We start from the raw sequence: 15,863 nt of genomic DNA on the forward strand, positions 1-15,863 counted from the left end.
ATCTGGAGATAAATATTAGTCAGCAGTGACATCAGAAAGTAAAACCAAGGTCACTATGAACTCCCCTCTATGTTCTTTTCATTCTTTGGCCTAAACAAACAAACATCTCTATTTTCTACTTGTTGTGCTCAGAACAAAGTAATCTGATAAGCACACACTCACACACACAGACACACAGTATGGATGTAGTTCATCACCGGGACAATAACAGCTGCTGGGTCAGAGGAGGTTGTTCCCCGGTCAGGACTTTGAAAATGTGCCTTAAGGAAGCAAAGGTGATGCAATAAAACACCAGCTGCTGCAGTCTGGTGTTTTATTTCTTCTTCTTTTTTAATTTCGAGGTAAAGGTGGGGAGGTGTGGGGGGGCACAAGCAGGAGGTTGGCCAAATTTAAACTCTTGAGATTGCAGAGAGAAAGAGAAACGTGCTGCAGCTCTCCATGACAACACACAGACCTGACTTGACTTGAACACTCCTGCTTACTCTGACAGCGATTACGCTTCTCTTTGTCCCCAGGTCATTTTGGCAGAGATTAAAACAAAAGACTAAACACTCGGGGACAAAGTTACTATGAATCAAGATTTCTTTCTTTCTTTCTTTCTTTCTTTTTAAAGTCATTTCCAAGGGCAAGGAATTGAAAACAGTTTATTTACATAGGAAGCTTAGGTCTGGTATTTTCACCTAATAGTGTTTCTGTAGGCAAAGTCAAATACTGTGAGCTTCCTTAACACGGCTAATGTACTTTGTTTGAAACTCCTTGCTCTTTGAGGATGAGTTTTTAAAAGAATTCAAAAATAAATTTGACCTTGTTGGTATTTTAAAAATATACATTATATGTATTCTGTGTAATCTGCAGGGTAAACCATTGATTTCTTTTGAATGTTTTCACTCAAGAGCGTTGAAAAGAAAATCTCATTATTCAATGCAGTAATTTTGATAATTGCTCAGCTGTAGGATTCTTAAATAGAATATGAAAATATGAATATAAATATACATGTATTAACAAAAGAAAATCACAATACATGTTACGTGTGTGTGTGCTTTATGCAGACTCATAAACCAGCAGCACTTGCACCTGTTCAGAACGCAGTTGGATTAAACTGAAGATGTGTGCCGCCAGTTGGATGATTTTTTTTTTTTTTGCTTTTTTTATTTTTATGAAAATGTATGTGAGAAGCTCCATGATTATATATTTGTCTTTATGTCTTTTGAATGCATGTTTAAGCCAAAAAAAACCAAAAGATTTTCTGACGTGAAGCCAAACTATAGCAGCCTCTCCTCTTCGTCCAGCCCTTAGCCAAGCTTCTCTGGGTTCTTCTCTTCCATCTACAGTGTTTTTCAGCTTCTGTTTCTTTTGTGCGATTTTTATTTCTTCTCCTCCTTTAGTTGATAAATAAATCTCACACAGCCGAGTCTCTTATAGCAGGATCTTTGAGACGAAGCTCTCTATTCAGACGGTCTTCTCTAGCTGGGGAATGGAAAACCTTAACGTCTGTGTATTTATTGTAATATTCACTTTGAACACTACTATTCCAAATATAGATGAATTTGATGTTCAATGCAAACAGCATTTATAGCATATACTGTATGTTTATAAATAAAATGTCATAAACTAAATGTTTTCCTCGTCGTCCTGTAATATTTACCTGCCTTAAATTTGGTACGATTCTAATGGCAGTATCACTTCTGACTTTACTCCTCCTGCTTATTGCACAGGCTGTGATATCCCAGACAGTATGCAGGTGTGGACCACTTCTGGCAATGATGCAGCAAAGCTCTGGCCTTCATCTGGCCTAGACAAAATGGATATGAGCCTGAAGTGGTTCCAAATGCAAAGGGATGTGGCCAAATGATTTAAAAACAAACATCAGTCAATTTTGTAAGAATGTGGTGTCCTGGGCCGTGAAAAGCGGGAATATAGGCTGAAATATACGTAAATATAGATGAAGTATGTCGATTTGTGGGTCAGACCTGGAAAACAGCAATGATCACCCACGTGTCAAATCTTCAGTATGCGCCAGTATACGCATTTACTGTAGTTTAATGACACAACCACACCAAGGTCCAACATTGGAAATATCACTGTGTGGCTGAGGAATGATTGTTGGATTAAAAAATTCCCAGCTGGGTAGCAATCACTTATTATTATTATTATTATTATTATTATTATTATTATTATTATTATTAAAGCTCGGATTAGGGCATGAACGAATACTTTGTGCTTCGCATTTTTGGACATAGCCGTGCCTTTAACGTTTATTTTTAGTTTTAAGTTATTCAAAATTAATACGTAAAGAAATATTTAATAAACCAGTTTGTTCTGATTACTAAAAAAATTGATTTCTCAAACAAATGCTCTTGTTTACTCGAAATAGTTCCATTGTCGTCAAAAACGTCTCCAACGTCACAAAATATTAATATCATCATCTAATAATCGATTTATAATATTATCGATGAGTTTTGCCGTTGAACTGGTTGGCTTTCGAAATGAAAATTTCTCTGAAATGACTCTAAATCGTTGTCCGTTTGTGTCATCGCCTTTTCGAGCTTTTTCGACGATAAACCACTCTGTGCTGTCCATGGTGCTGAACCAGCGGGCCTTCTGATTAGAAAGCTACTCCAAGTTCCGTCTTTGCGTAATGTTTAAGTAAAAAGAAACATATACAGAAAAGAAATTATTTAAAATAAATTAACGAATTTTGTTAGTTTTACAATAATTTAAAATGAGAAAACATGACACATTGAACTTGGACTATTATTTTTTTTATCATCAACAACCATTTCAATGGTACACCTGGAAAACTATGTGCACATGTAGAAATATTTCCTTCTTAAATATAAGCATCCATTACCTACATATAAATAACTTTCAGATCCTGGACAAAAACATGTTACATAAATGCTCACAAAAATGGGGAGGGGGGGGTCATTGTAAATGAAATCAGACAGAGAGACAACATGCAAATTATATAGAAATAAATACAATGTTTGCATCCAGTTCCCCTGTTTTCTATGTTCTTTTTTACCCAAAATAAATTCTTCCAAGGGAAATCGTTTTGTAAAACATCCAAAAAGACTTTGTATGACCGAGCTACGAGGAATAATGGCCTATGGTTCAACTATAGGAGACAGTAATACGTATTAACACTATACAATTTGAGCCACAAAAACACTGCCGTAGAAAGACACACAAAACACACAGGTTTCCTGTAGAAGGGGTGAACATTTGCATTAAGTTTGTGCCATTGTTTTTCTTTCCCACTCTGCGGAGGAAGTTATATTGTTTATGTGGATAATTTAAAGAAACTAAACTCTGAAAGGAAAGAAAAGTTCCAAGAAGCAAAGGGTCGAGGTGCGTCCTGGACTTGTTGGATTAATGTTGGTTCAGGCTGCGGGTTCTTGTGTGTGACAGAGAGAGAGCCATCCGTCGTTGTTTGCCACAAATATTCACCTTAACAAGTCACTTCATCCAGTCTGGACTTAATGCATTATTGTTTGTTTTGTTTTTTTCCTTAAATCGTGCGGAACATGTGGATTTGGTGGGATTTCCCCGTACGAATCGTCTGAATATTGCGCATTAAAATAATCTTTTCACGCTGGCTGTTCAGTCCTTGAGTGGCTTAAAACATTTCATTCACTTGTTGTAGGAAACAAAATAGCTACTGTAAGACAGTATGACTTGCTAAGATGGATATTTTACAGCGAGAGGGTAAGAAGGGACGTCGCAAATAAAAACAAAAGGAGATGTTCGTCTTTTTTTAAAGTTTTGATTCTTATTGTCCGTCGGAGAATTGCTTTTCAGTCTTAGGAGAAGGATGAATCTTCCCTCTTTCTCACTCACTCTCTCTCTCTTCCTCTGTTCTGCTTGTCTTCATTAGAACATGCTGGTCTTTACTAACGTCGCTTTGGCTCCGTTCTGTCTCTGCAAAGACGACAGTACGCTGGCGAACGGCCCGCCCAGAGAGTCCGGGATAGATGTGATGGTCCCCGGGGCGGTGGCCCAGCCTTGGCTCGGTGCTGTCACTCCCATACCGGTAGACACCGAGGTCTTGACTTGCTCCACCTGTCCGTTCCCGCTGGTGTTGACCTGCCCGCCGGTGGGACTCGGTCCGCCGCAGTTGGAGGTTTGCACCGGGTTCGGGCCCGGTCCTCCTGTGCTATCTGGATCAGTGGATTTGGTGTCTTTGCTGTCTTCGTCTCTGGAGTCAGACTTCTTCCCGGAACCGGACTTGGCAGCCGCGGCGGCCGCTGCAGCTGCTCGCTCCTGCTTCCGAAACTTGGCACGTCTGTTCTGAAACCAAACCTGAAAATTGGAAAACAGTTCGAATATTATTTCTGGTCCAATAACAAAAATGTACACGAATTGTTACTTTTAAGGTAGAACGGTTTAAAGTGTGATAAATCCAATCGTGCGTAACGGTGCGTAATTGCGCAGCAGGTGTGGCAGTGTGTACCTGGACACGGGCTTCAGTCAGATCGATCTTAAGTGCCAGCTCCTCTCTGGTGTAGATGTCAGGGTAGTGGGTTTCAGCAAAAACCCGCTCCAGCTCCTTCAGCTGTGCGCTGGTGAACGTGGTCCGGATGCGTCTCTGCTTCCTCTTCTCGTTGAGTCCACCGTGGTCCGTGAAGAGTTTGTAGGGCACTGTGAAATGAAATGACACGTCAGGATTTATCTGTGGGAGTGGGTGAAAATGTGGTAAAGTCAAATTTTGTATAAAATCCAGTTATGGTTTTGCTGCAGCTGCTGTAGCAGAAGAAGAAGAAGAAAAGTCTTCACGGCAGATCGTGTCTGTGATTGTCTGTGAATTAGTCGTGGACTGATAACGTTACTGACCCGTGATGCGGTTAATTGTAATCTTAAACTAATTGTTGCTCCTCAGATCGAGGCTCCACTTTGAGAACTTGTCATAATGTTGCCTCGTCCGCGCCGCTTGTTGCTACTGTAACTCCAATTCCGTGTCAATAATGAGCTTTAGTCTTTGGTTATCTAATTATTTCCGAAGCTTTATGTCTCGTCGCAAAGTAAATAAATTATGCCTATCATTTTGGCAGCTTACGATAATTCTGTTGGCGGTTTTGGGTGTGACTGGGATAGTATAACCCCGTAACCGAATTACCGCTTGCCTGCAATCGCTTCTAACGTGATAAATTCTTTCATTTGTGTAAGCAAATTTCGTTTGGTAAATACTAAACACATTTCCATTTTCAAATGCAATCAAGGCGAGCTATAACACGAGCCGGGGTTGCGGCTGCGAGCCGCTTGCCTGTTTTTGAACTTACCCGCAGCGTAAGGACTGCTCTGGTGGTCCCGCAGGGTCCCCAGGCTGCAGGAGCCGGGAGTGAGGGACGGACAGCCGGAGGTGGCACCGAAAGTGGTCCTGATGGGATTGTACTGAAAACCACTGGCTTGACTGCACGAGCTGAAGTCCGCATAGGCCGATGCCAAGCTCGACGTGTCCATCCCAGCCATACATGACTCGTAGGCAGAGGAATTTAGGTAAGAATACTCCATTTTATACATTGGAGAAGTTTCGGTGGAGTGAGAAAGCTGCACTTCCAGGGAAAAAAAGACAAATAGAAACACCCCAAAAATGGGTTCTGGAGAGGAAAAAATATATGTATTGAAAAAAAAGAAAAGAATAATGTCGACGCGCGTCTGAGACTGGGGGCAAAGATGTCTGGTTTTGGTTTGAACTGGATGGAAAGGAGGCTGGACTCCTGTAGATGTTCACTGCTCAGCGCCTGCTCCAAAAGTGGCCTCCTTTATAGGAACCTAGCCCTGTTTTATGAAAAGCCCCCTAAGAGCCGCCTAGCCCGAGGTCTCTAGAGCATATAGTCCTCATAATAAACTTGGCTCTTTCCGCTTGGACAATAGCAAAGCGTTTGGTCTTATTGCTAGCGCTTTTTTACATGACAATAACTCATCAGTCTATTGGGCTGGCACTGGGGGCCCGGGCTGTCCAACCTCCCTATCATTGATCCCCTGCATCTCTAATTAGAATTTAATACCACGCCATTACGCACCCCCTCTCCATACCCATCCACCCCGCTCCCTCTCTCCAACCACCATCTTGCCCTTTAATTCAATCACACCACTTGGAAATAATGAAAGTTGGGTGACGATTCTCCCTGATCCAATTTTCTCCAGGCTTTTAAGCCTTTTAAGCGACTGTATACCTTGGGCAGGATTTCACATAGTATTCCCCCCTCTCTGCCTCAGCTTTCTGTCTGCCTATACCCACGAATACGGCGGCTCCTGCAGCTACTACCGCTGTTTTTGTCCATTTAGTGATACCGAGGCAGCCGAATGGTAGCATGCACCATTATCAAGTATGTCACAAACATATTGTGGTCTTTATGGACGTATTTCTGTGGTTTGTACATAAAATGTGCCAAAATTGCATTTATTTTCAGCCGGGTTCCGTCTCATCGTTTTCCTCATCTCCACCAGATGTATTACACTTGCCTCCTCAATTGAAAAGTACACAAATGATCTCCATTGATTCGCACTAGTACGTATCAGAAACATCTCTGCTTGATGTTTTCATTTCTTGTTTGTGAAATTACCGTATATTCACCGTGAAAGAGCATTTTAATGTCTGAATCATGTTTTTCCTTGCGTAAAATGTACATTTTGCCACCTGACAGAGCTGCTGTCATCAAAACACTATTTCCCTTTTTCATTGTACTCCTGTCATTTTGACACCACCACTATACAATCTCTTGTTCTCTTTTCATTTTATTCCACTTTTACGCACAGGACCTTTAACCAAATCCGTGGTTTAATTTCCGTGACCCTTTTTTGGCCACTCCTTTGCACATCTCTCTCTCTCTCTCTATCTCTCTCTCTCTGTCTCTCTCTCTCTCTCTCTCTCTCTCTCCAAACCCTCAGAAAACTTCCGTTGCATTTTGTTATGATTCAAATGAGTTTGTAATTGTCTTTATTACTTTCATTATTCCCTTTATTTGGCCAAATAACATCTCTGTAATGAAAGTAACGAACTGCTGAAGCTTTCATCAGACCTCTTAGGCTCACAATATTGGCCGTAATTCGGTTTGTGTAATAAGGTGAAGGGTTTGTCTCTCTTTCTCTTCTTCTTCTTCTTCTCTCCTTATCTCTCTCTCTCTCTCTCTCTCTCGCTCTCTCTCTTTCTCTGAGTTCAAGTCCTTAGTGTGTGTCTGTGTGTCTGTGTTTTTTTCCTAAATGATGGTAAGACGAAGAGACAGCGACATGAATGATCGTGCGTGGATTAGATTTGTGTGTGTTATTTTCCTCAGATTTCCTCGATTGATCTGCGTGATTAAATATAATCCCATCGCTGCATTATTCCACATCATAATCCCACAGATTTCCTTTTTCAACCTCGATTTTTTTCCCCCTTCATCTATATTTCTTTATCTCGATATGAGTTTGGACACTGGATATTATAAACTGTTGTCTCACAACCTGTTATAACATTATTATGGATTTCTTTTACCATGCTGGCTCGTTTCTGGAGAAGCTCAGAGCTTTGATTAGATTTTAGTTCTTTTTTATTGATCCCAGTTTTCAGCACAATTAAAGAAGGATAGGGAAAAGTTATGTACAGACAAATCAACAGAGAAATAATAACAAGGATAAAAAGGCCGTAGGAACGCTTTAAATTACAACGAATAACCCACGAATAAATATATAAATATATATGTGTGTAAATAGAATACTGAGTTTTCTGAATTAGAAAAAAAAAGGTAATTATAAAATTAAGGCAGAAACTTGAATTTTAATTTAGGAAAACTGAAGCAGTTATTTCAGCAGTTATGTTGAACACACTGAATGTATTTCTCATATATGTAGCCTATTATTTCCTGACCTGTGTTTTCCCTGGAATTCTATGGTTCCAGGGAAATACAATACGAAACGCCCCAAACCTGCTTTTATTTTGAAAACAAAATCACCTGCTCTTATTTCGAATTCAGGAATTCTTCTACAATTAACCTTTATGTTGGAAAAAAACACCGAACGATAAATTTAAATTATTAAAATATTTCTTTAAGCCCGTGCGGTGTAAATATTATCACATCGGACCATCAGACTGTGGCTGCGACTCCGCCACCACCAGCAGCAGCAGCAGCAGAAATAATTAAAAGATGTTGAAAGAATAAAAGAGGAGGACGTTGTTTCAGTGGTGGACTGGTGGAATAAAGAGCAGCCTCAAGTGAAAGAAAAAGCCCAAGACTAAAAGCTATAATTGTATTTGCCTCGGCGAAATATCAGAAAAGACTCCTGGTTTCTTTGAGCGTTATTAGATTAATTCTCAGAGATGGCTTCTTTTCTCGCTGCCAGACGCGTGGAAGGAGGACGCGGAACCATTTGGCTCTTTGGTTTCAATAATCAAATTAAGCATTTGCTACAACTTTGGGCTCCCAGCTCGTGTGTGTGCAGAGGGAAGAATCCAAAAAGAAAACATTTACATAATAGGAGCGGTGTTGTGTCAGGAGGGAAGAATTAAGGTTTTTTTTTTCTGACTCTATTCTATTCTTTTCTTCTAAAAAAAAAGAGGCTGTGGTTGATCTATGAGAAGACAATGTACACAGAGGAATGAAAAAGGAGAAACACACTGCAGCACGTCAGCGATTGTGGAGGAAAATAATGGATGAAAAAAAGAAGTTTTGTTTAAAAAAAGAAATGCAGCTGTGCACAAAAAGACCAGAGTACGGCAGATTAATCAGTGCAGTATTCTGTAGTTTTGTTTTTAGATTAATCATAATTTTAGGTTTTATAATATTAAATGATACATTTCTAAAGATTTTTGTATTTAAAAAAATACACTTTAAATGTAATTATATGGCAACAAATAATTGTCCGTTTTCTACCACACAACACGGACTTTTTAATATTATATTTTTATATATTTGAAAATATTAATTTTAATATGCTTAAGTAAAATATGTTTGCATTTATTTCTTAGGATTTTTGGTATTAACATTAATGAGGTTGACTTAAATGTGACTATTCTCGAAATTCCTGGTGTCATTACCAAATTTTCTTTATCGGAATATTAACTTAATCTTAAAATTATATTCATACTTCTGACTTTTTAATTATTTTTATTTTTTAAATTGAATCTATTAATGAATTCACCTACATTAATTATTTTTTCTTAATGTTGTGACTTCTTATGTTCCTTTATTATGTCTTAAAATTGTCATTTTTATCTTTTTACATATTTCATTTTATTTTCTAAACCTTATACCATGTCTTTGTGTAGAAAAGGGACAAATATATAAATCCTAATGTTTTTTTACTGGACAAAATGAAAAATATGGATTTTTATTTTTTTTAGAGTTGCATTAATTCACGTGTATGTAATCAATCATTAATGAAGACAGTGTACATTTAGTTTTCTCTTGTAAATAGTTCTTGTGAAACAGTGATTTACAGTAACATAATGATCCTTTAGTTACCAATGAAGCGCTCGTTATTTCCTAATTATGTGGCAAATAAAGGACCTAAACCATATGCCTTCACTTAAATAAATCAGCCGAATGCGATGTGTGCGAGACCCCGAATTCCCCCGGAAAGTGCCGGACAATGGACAGGGACAGGGGCAGAAAGTCCTCTCCGTTTAGTGCGCACTGTCGTTGCTCAGCAATAAAGGAATGTGGGTCGACAGGAGGGACAAAACGGAGGAACAAAATACCATTGTCTGCGGATGGATTCGATGGATCCAGGATAAACAGAGAAAACGAGCGATGGGCGGGTCCCGCTGTCACGTTTCTGCCGCTACGTCTCACTCCTGTGCCCGAGGAAATCCTGAGCTTATCAAAACGCTTATTAATAAGGCCGCGTGTTCCAGGGGAGGTGATGAGGGAGGGGCTGGAGAGCAGATAAATGAAAAAAAAGAAAGAAAAATCACTCTGGGGGAAACAGGGGGAGGAGGGCAGGGAAGATACTCCCGTGACAATTTAGTCTGATGTCTCAATTTGACAGGATGGATAACAGAAAGGAGGCCGTGGCGTTTTCACCTGCAAAATACAGGAGATGGAGTTGGAAAAATGTATTTTAGATGTTCGACGAGTTCGAGATTCGACATCAGGCTCAATGAGATACTTCACTTTTGAAGTGCAGACGATTGAGTTTCTAGGTGATATTCCGAAGACAAAAAACCCCTATCAAATTAAAATCCATGTATGTTTAGACATACTGTACTGTACTACTGTACATCCGCCGGAAACAGAATGTAACGTTGTACAGTGAATCTGAAAAGAAAACACTTGGCGTCACAAATTAAATAATCACATCATCTCATATATGCAAAGACAACTAGAAGAACATGTTAATGCAAGACAGAACAGTATACATCCATACCTAAATTTCACTCAGACAGGTGCGTAAAATACGCACATGCGCAAATGCTACTGAGAGAGACCTAGTTACTAGCAGCAGCAGCAGCAGCTGTTTAGGAGGTTGCAGAGGAAAACATGTCCTGTCTTACCAGTTGTCACTATTTTTGTAGGATAATTAAAGAAAATCCATGACTTAATCTATTGTCTGTGGCTTCAGTTTTCAAACTGTATGGATATCCATATGTGGGGTCCACGTCACAAGTTAGTCAAAGGTCTTACAAACAGGAAATACTTCAGTGCAAATAATATTCTTTTGCCTGCTGTTCTTGTCAAACTGGGATGTAATCTGTAAATTTACTGCTGTCATACTGTATGACGTCACCACCAGTGGTTAAAAGACACTGATTTTCTTTGTTTCTTTCTTTTCTGTTTTCCAGATCTGAACAAGAACTAGGAACTGTTTGCAGACTCGAGGTTACAAAGGAAAATACGTTTGTAAACGCACAGAGGTAAAGTAACACCAGGAGAAGACCGTATTTCATTAGAATGGTCATGTGGACTCTAAGTCTTCTTACGTAGAAGATTAACGTGGAATTCCAGCTTTACAGTTTCAGCTTTTTGTAATGCAGTGACTGTGTTTATTATTATTTTATAAAATGTAGTAACTTCTTTTTTTATTAAACAGTGAGAAGTATGGTGAATGTTGGACTTCTATTCATGGCCACAGGTGATCACTGCGTAAAAGGCGCGTCGTGTTTCCAAGATAACAGAGGGAACGTGAAACCAGCAGAAGAGACTAAACTCAATTAGAAGCATGGCTGCGATAGTGAGTGTACTCTGAATGAAGCAGACCTGTCAAAACTATGACAGCACTACAGTAATACCCTGTCCCACTATAAAACAGTTTTTTAATTTTTTTTTTACCCCAAACCAAAACATGTGAGTGTGTTTTTTTTTCCAGTGACTATGTTTAAACAATTTCGCCATATGTTGTGTGACCCGGTGATCTTAACAGCAGTGATAAATGAAACATGTTAAATGTGGGCTAGAAATTCATACTCTTAACGTCCAGTGCGTAAAGAAGGCGCATCACGTTTCCAAAGCGCACAGATGGAAAGTGACATCTGGGAAAGAGACTAAATTCAATTAGAAGGATGGTGGTGGAGTCTTATCTCAGTGGGCAGCACAAAAGACGCCAGTGCTTCAGCTGCATCCACATTCAAACTCAGTTAAACACGAGGTTTTTATTACAAGACCTCTCACCTGCGATACACGTCTTCCAAAATGTGCATTTGTAGTAAAACTATAACTTGAGTTTTTATGGAATTTTGGTTAATGTGTGAGTGCTTATATATATCTCCTGTATTTGTCAAGCCTTGGTTTGTCATTTCTGGACAACATTTAACACCATGTATGTTTTTCTGCCGTTTTTCCTCCAGATGCTGCAGCCTCCTGCTCCTGCACCGCCTCCTCCGGCCTCTGCGGACCCTCTGCTACTCTTATCTGCGCCGCCCCCCAAGTGACCAAGAGAGCGGCCATTGGATTAACATAAAAATCTTCTTCCCTGGGATAAGATTAGGAAACATATTACCCTCGAACGCGGCCTTGGCACGGGCCAGAGCCAGGCAAGGAATCAATTACTAAATTACTCCAACCTCTAAGTCGACATTAACGCAGAGAAATGCCATCGACCGCTCGGGAAATAAGATTTCGCAAAGATGTGATCATTAAATCTCTTGCCACTGTTCAAGAATTTGATTCATAAAATCCTCCGGAATGAGATGGAATTGAATTCTTATCGGAGCTCTTGTCATCGTTTCATCCCGCGCTGTTTAACGTTGGTCAATGGGCCTTCATGAGATTTCCCCCCTCTGTAAATAAACTTAGTAATTCAATCCTGCCTCTCCACGACACATTGTTTGCTTGTTATTAATTTATTGCAGCCGTGCGGGGCTGGAAAGAAGCTGCGGATGCGCACAGATACATTTGCACGCGCGCGCGCCCGCATACTGCAGACCTGGGTGGATTCTGCTGCATATACTCTCGGCAACATTGTGCAAAAACTGCATCATCTGTCATTTTTCCCCCTTCCTCTTTTTCCACCTCTTTTTGTCAGCATTTCACCCCCATGCGGGGTCAGAGCATATTTTATTCCTCCCTGCTCCTCGCCTTATACCCCACGAAGCAGCAGCAGCCGAATGCCCCCACCTCCACATTAGGGATTGACAATTATTAGCCTCAGCTTCATAAATCAGCTGCGTGACCCGTTATTATTGTTGAACTGAATAGCTGTTGGGGAAGTGAGGGTCAGTGTCATTAACTCTCCAACCCCCACGCCACCACCAACACAGACATACACAGAGAGAGAGGGAGAGAGAGCATCCTCGGGCCCCCTGAAGGCATTTGGCCCCTCTATACAAGGACCTGCTGGCTAATAATGGCCGTGTGGTCGGGCCCTAAAAGCTTAATCACACATGCATTTAGCGGCAGACAGCACGTCTTTGTGCGCACATAGGTTTACTGGAATTAAGCGATTAATGGTCATCTGAGCGGCAGGCGACAAGGCGGCGCAGGAGGATGATGGAGCGCTTTTTAATGTCAGCCGAGAAGCTGCTGCTGTGCGGGGACACAGGGAGAGGACGGGAGGTGGGAGTGTGTTGGGACGCAATTACAGTAGACCGTGTCTCCCCATCCATCATAAAACGTCAAGGTCATTGTGGAGGATATTGATTGTTATTATGGTTATTGTTATTATTATTATTATACAGCGCATTGTGATGCTGATTACACCCACCGCTTGGCTGCGACATTACAATATGCATAAGAAGCCTCCACATGTAAAACACCTGCTATCACTTTCTAAAGACACTAATTTGTCTCGACCCCCCCAACCTCTCAACCCAGCTTCCCAAATTTAATTTCACATTCTTCCTATTATTATTATTATTATTATTATTATTATTATTATTATTATTATTATTATTATTATTATTATTATTATTATTACTGTGGCCCCAAACACGTGTCATTTCTCTCTTGTACATATCATTGGCCCCAAGCCTCCATCTGCATAAACCATCAGACATGTATGTATTTGAATATATAAATATATCTGAATGGCTTCAGTGCATTATGATTTCCATATACTTAAAGGAGTCCTGTAGTGTCTAACACACAACAGGACACTGGTCATAAACCCTGTCATTTTCTAGTAGTGCAGTAACTGCACTCGTGCAGTCATATAAGAGCATACATTTTGATTGTGTTTTTTAAGAATTGTAAAAGTGAAGCTCTAAATAGCTCAGAGTAACATGTCTGTTGTATGGGCTAACACTGTTACTACTCTGACCTTAGTAAACAAGTTCAACAAGTATTTTGATACAATGTATTGTTAGCTTTCTGATACATTGTGTGATTGGTCCAGGGTATGACCTAAAACTGCATCCCATCAGATTTATTGCCCAGACACACCACATGATAACACAATGAACTCTCGGTCAAGCAATGAGAGCGACTGAGGATAGGAACAAAAAGATCTTCTGTGGTTCCCCAATGACCCTCTGGGGTAGTGGGATAGGCAGGGAGAGGTGTTGTGTAATAGTACAAGGGGTACCAAGGGTGGTACATTTTCTACAAATATTCCCTAGATTCTAGAACCTGTCACTTGGTAATGTGCAAGAGACACAAGAATGTATCTTTATTTAAGACACTTTAATAATCTTGTTTTACTAGCCCTTGAATGGGGGTTTCCAAACACCAGGGCAGTGACATTACCAGGCCACATAGAAAGAATACTAGTTTATTTGGGTTTTAAAAATGTACATTAGTCTGCATGGTACTTTATTTAAAAAAAAGCATCTTTATAATATGCAGTATATCATGGAAAAATTAAAAGATTTTGACAAACAATTTAACAGTTCAGTAGGTCTAGAGTATAAAGATGTAACTTCCCTAGGATGTGCCTAATGTGGATGCCAGTAAACACAAACTGTGGAAAAATGATCAACAGAACTGATAAATGTTTCCCACTGTGCACAGCTGCTCTTAAAGTTAGCTCTGTAGTTTGTGAACTTGTCCTGATAGGAAGTCTGGCATGGACAAGATTTACAGACCTGTTCACATGCGATAGTAGAAGAACGTTCTCCCATTATCTTTGAAGCTAAGTAGCATCACTGTGTACTGCATTCAAAGTTTTAAGTTCAACGCTAAAGTGCCTAATGCACCAAAGTGAGTAGGTGAGCTATTATGCTGATTGACCCATTGCATAATACATTATCTTATTCAAAGGTAAATGCTGCATTAGACCACTGCTATTAATGTTTATAAAGGAAGGGCTGAACTGAACTAATTATCTGCTCCATTACAATATTAGCTGGACAAATATTGTTTCATCAAATGAAGACACAAATACAAACCGCAGGTGGCAAACACAAGGATTTGAATAAAAGGAAGAATCTAGACACACAAAAAAAGAAAAACAACTATAAAATGTCATAAAATTTAACTTTTTTTACGTTAAAATATCTTATGAATAATTCTAAGACTGTTCTTTACAAATTGTCTGTCTCTTGAGCAGTTGTTTGTCAAGGTGATTCCAAACATGAGCAATCATTCTAGGGTGTTCTGGAGAACTGTGATGATGACATATATCATCACCTGTTTTCCTTCTCGTCATATTTTTGCACATTGACTGTGTTTTCAAAGTCACAACAGTGCTTGTTCACTGCTAAAACAAAATACAATATATATATTTATGCATATATATTTACATATATGTATACATGTATACACAAAATAATCTGAATAATGAAATATTGCATTTTAGGAACTATGAAATATGAACCTAAGGGTTTGGAGAAATGTAGGGAGTTGTTTATGTATCAACACCCATAGCAGTAGAAATGGGAAATAGAGAGTGCTCAGTAAATATCTTTGAATCTCCTTACTAAGATGTCATGACATTTCCCATACATTATACAGACATGTTGTTGAATCCTGTATGTTTTGAGTAATACAAGCTCCTAATGCCCATCATACAGAAACCACAAATTAGTGAGCTGTATATTAGACACCAGGGACTGGCGTTCCTTCAATTTCATGTTTGCTCTTCTTCTCCTACACAGGGTCATCCATATTGATGGAAGAAGGTGATTTATACAGCAATGGCCACCAACCAATAGAAGTGCCTGTTGATCAATCAAAGCTAATTTGATTGGATGCAATAGTTAAAGAAGAGCCAGATGGGAGTCATCAGAGTGTGTCTGTCCCCTGCAGTCTCTGATTCACTTCCTGTTCCCAGAAGGCAGCTCTGAAGGATGTTGCTGGGCCACAGAGCTGGAAGAGGTAGATTGGATAGATCCTGCACAATCAATAGAAGGAAGGCCAAGTGGCACATACACAATATTGTTTTTCTTTTTGTTTGTTTTCTTTTGTGGTACTGAGCTGCACATTTTGCTGAGACCCTACAGTGCATCTTATTTAATATATTTTAGCACCAATATAAATTACATTTATATACATATTTGTGTCTCAAGAAAA

General features: G+C 39.6%; 1 protein-coding gene across 1 annotated transcript; it reads right to left on the bottom strand.

Moving 5' to 3' along the window:
• Nucleotides 1-2,754: 2,754 nt before the first annotated feature.
• Nucleotides 2,755-7,576, bottom strand: phox2bb (paired like homeobox 2Bb). Its single transcript, XM_008326671.3, has 3 exons — nt 5,280-7,576; nt 4,454-4,641; nt 2,755-4,302 (listed from the first exon to the last, which is right to left on the bottom strand). Exons 1-3 carry the CDS (start codon nt 5,518-5,520, stop codon nt 3,874-3,876), a joined length of 858 nt encoding a protein of 285 aa, XP_008324893.1. The 5' UTR covers nt 5,521-7,576; the 3' UTR covers nt 2,755-3,873.
• Between the last annotated feature and the right edge of the window lie 8,287 nt (nt 7,577-15,863).

The sequence above is a fragment of the Cynoglossus semilaevis genome, chromosome 15, assembly GCF_000523025.1.
Source record: "Cynoglossus semilaevis isolate Cse_v1.0 chromosome 15, Cse_v1.0, whole genome shotgun sequence".
Classification (NCBI taxonomy): Eukaryota; Metazoa; Chordata; class Actinopteri; order Pleuronectiformes; family Cynoglossidae; genus Cynoglossus; species Cynoglossus semilaevis.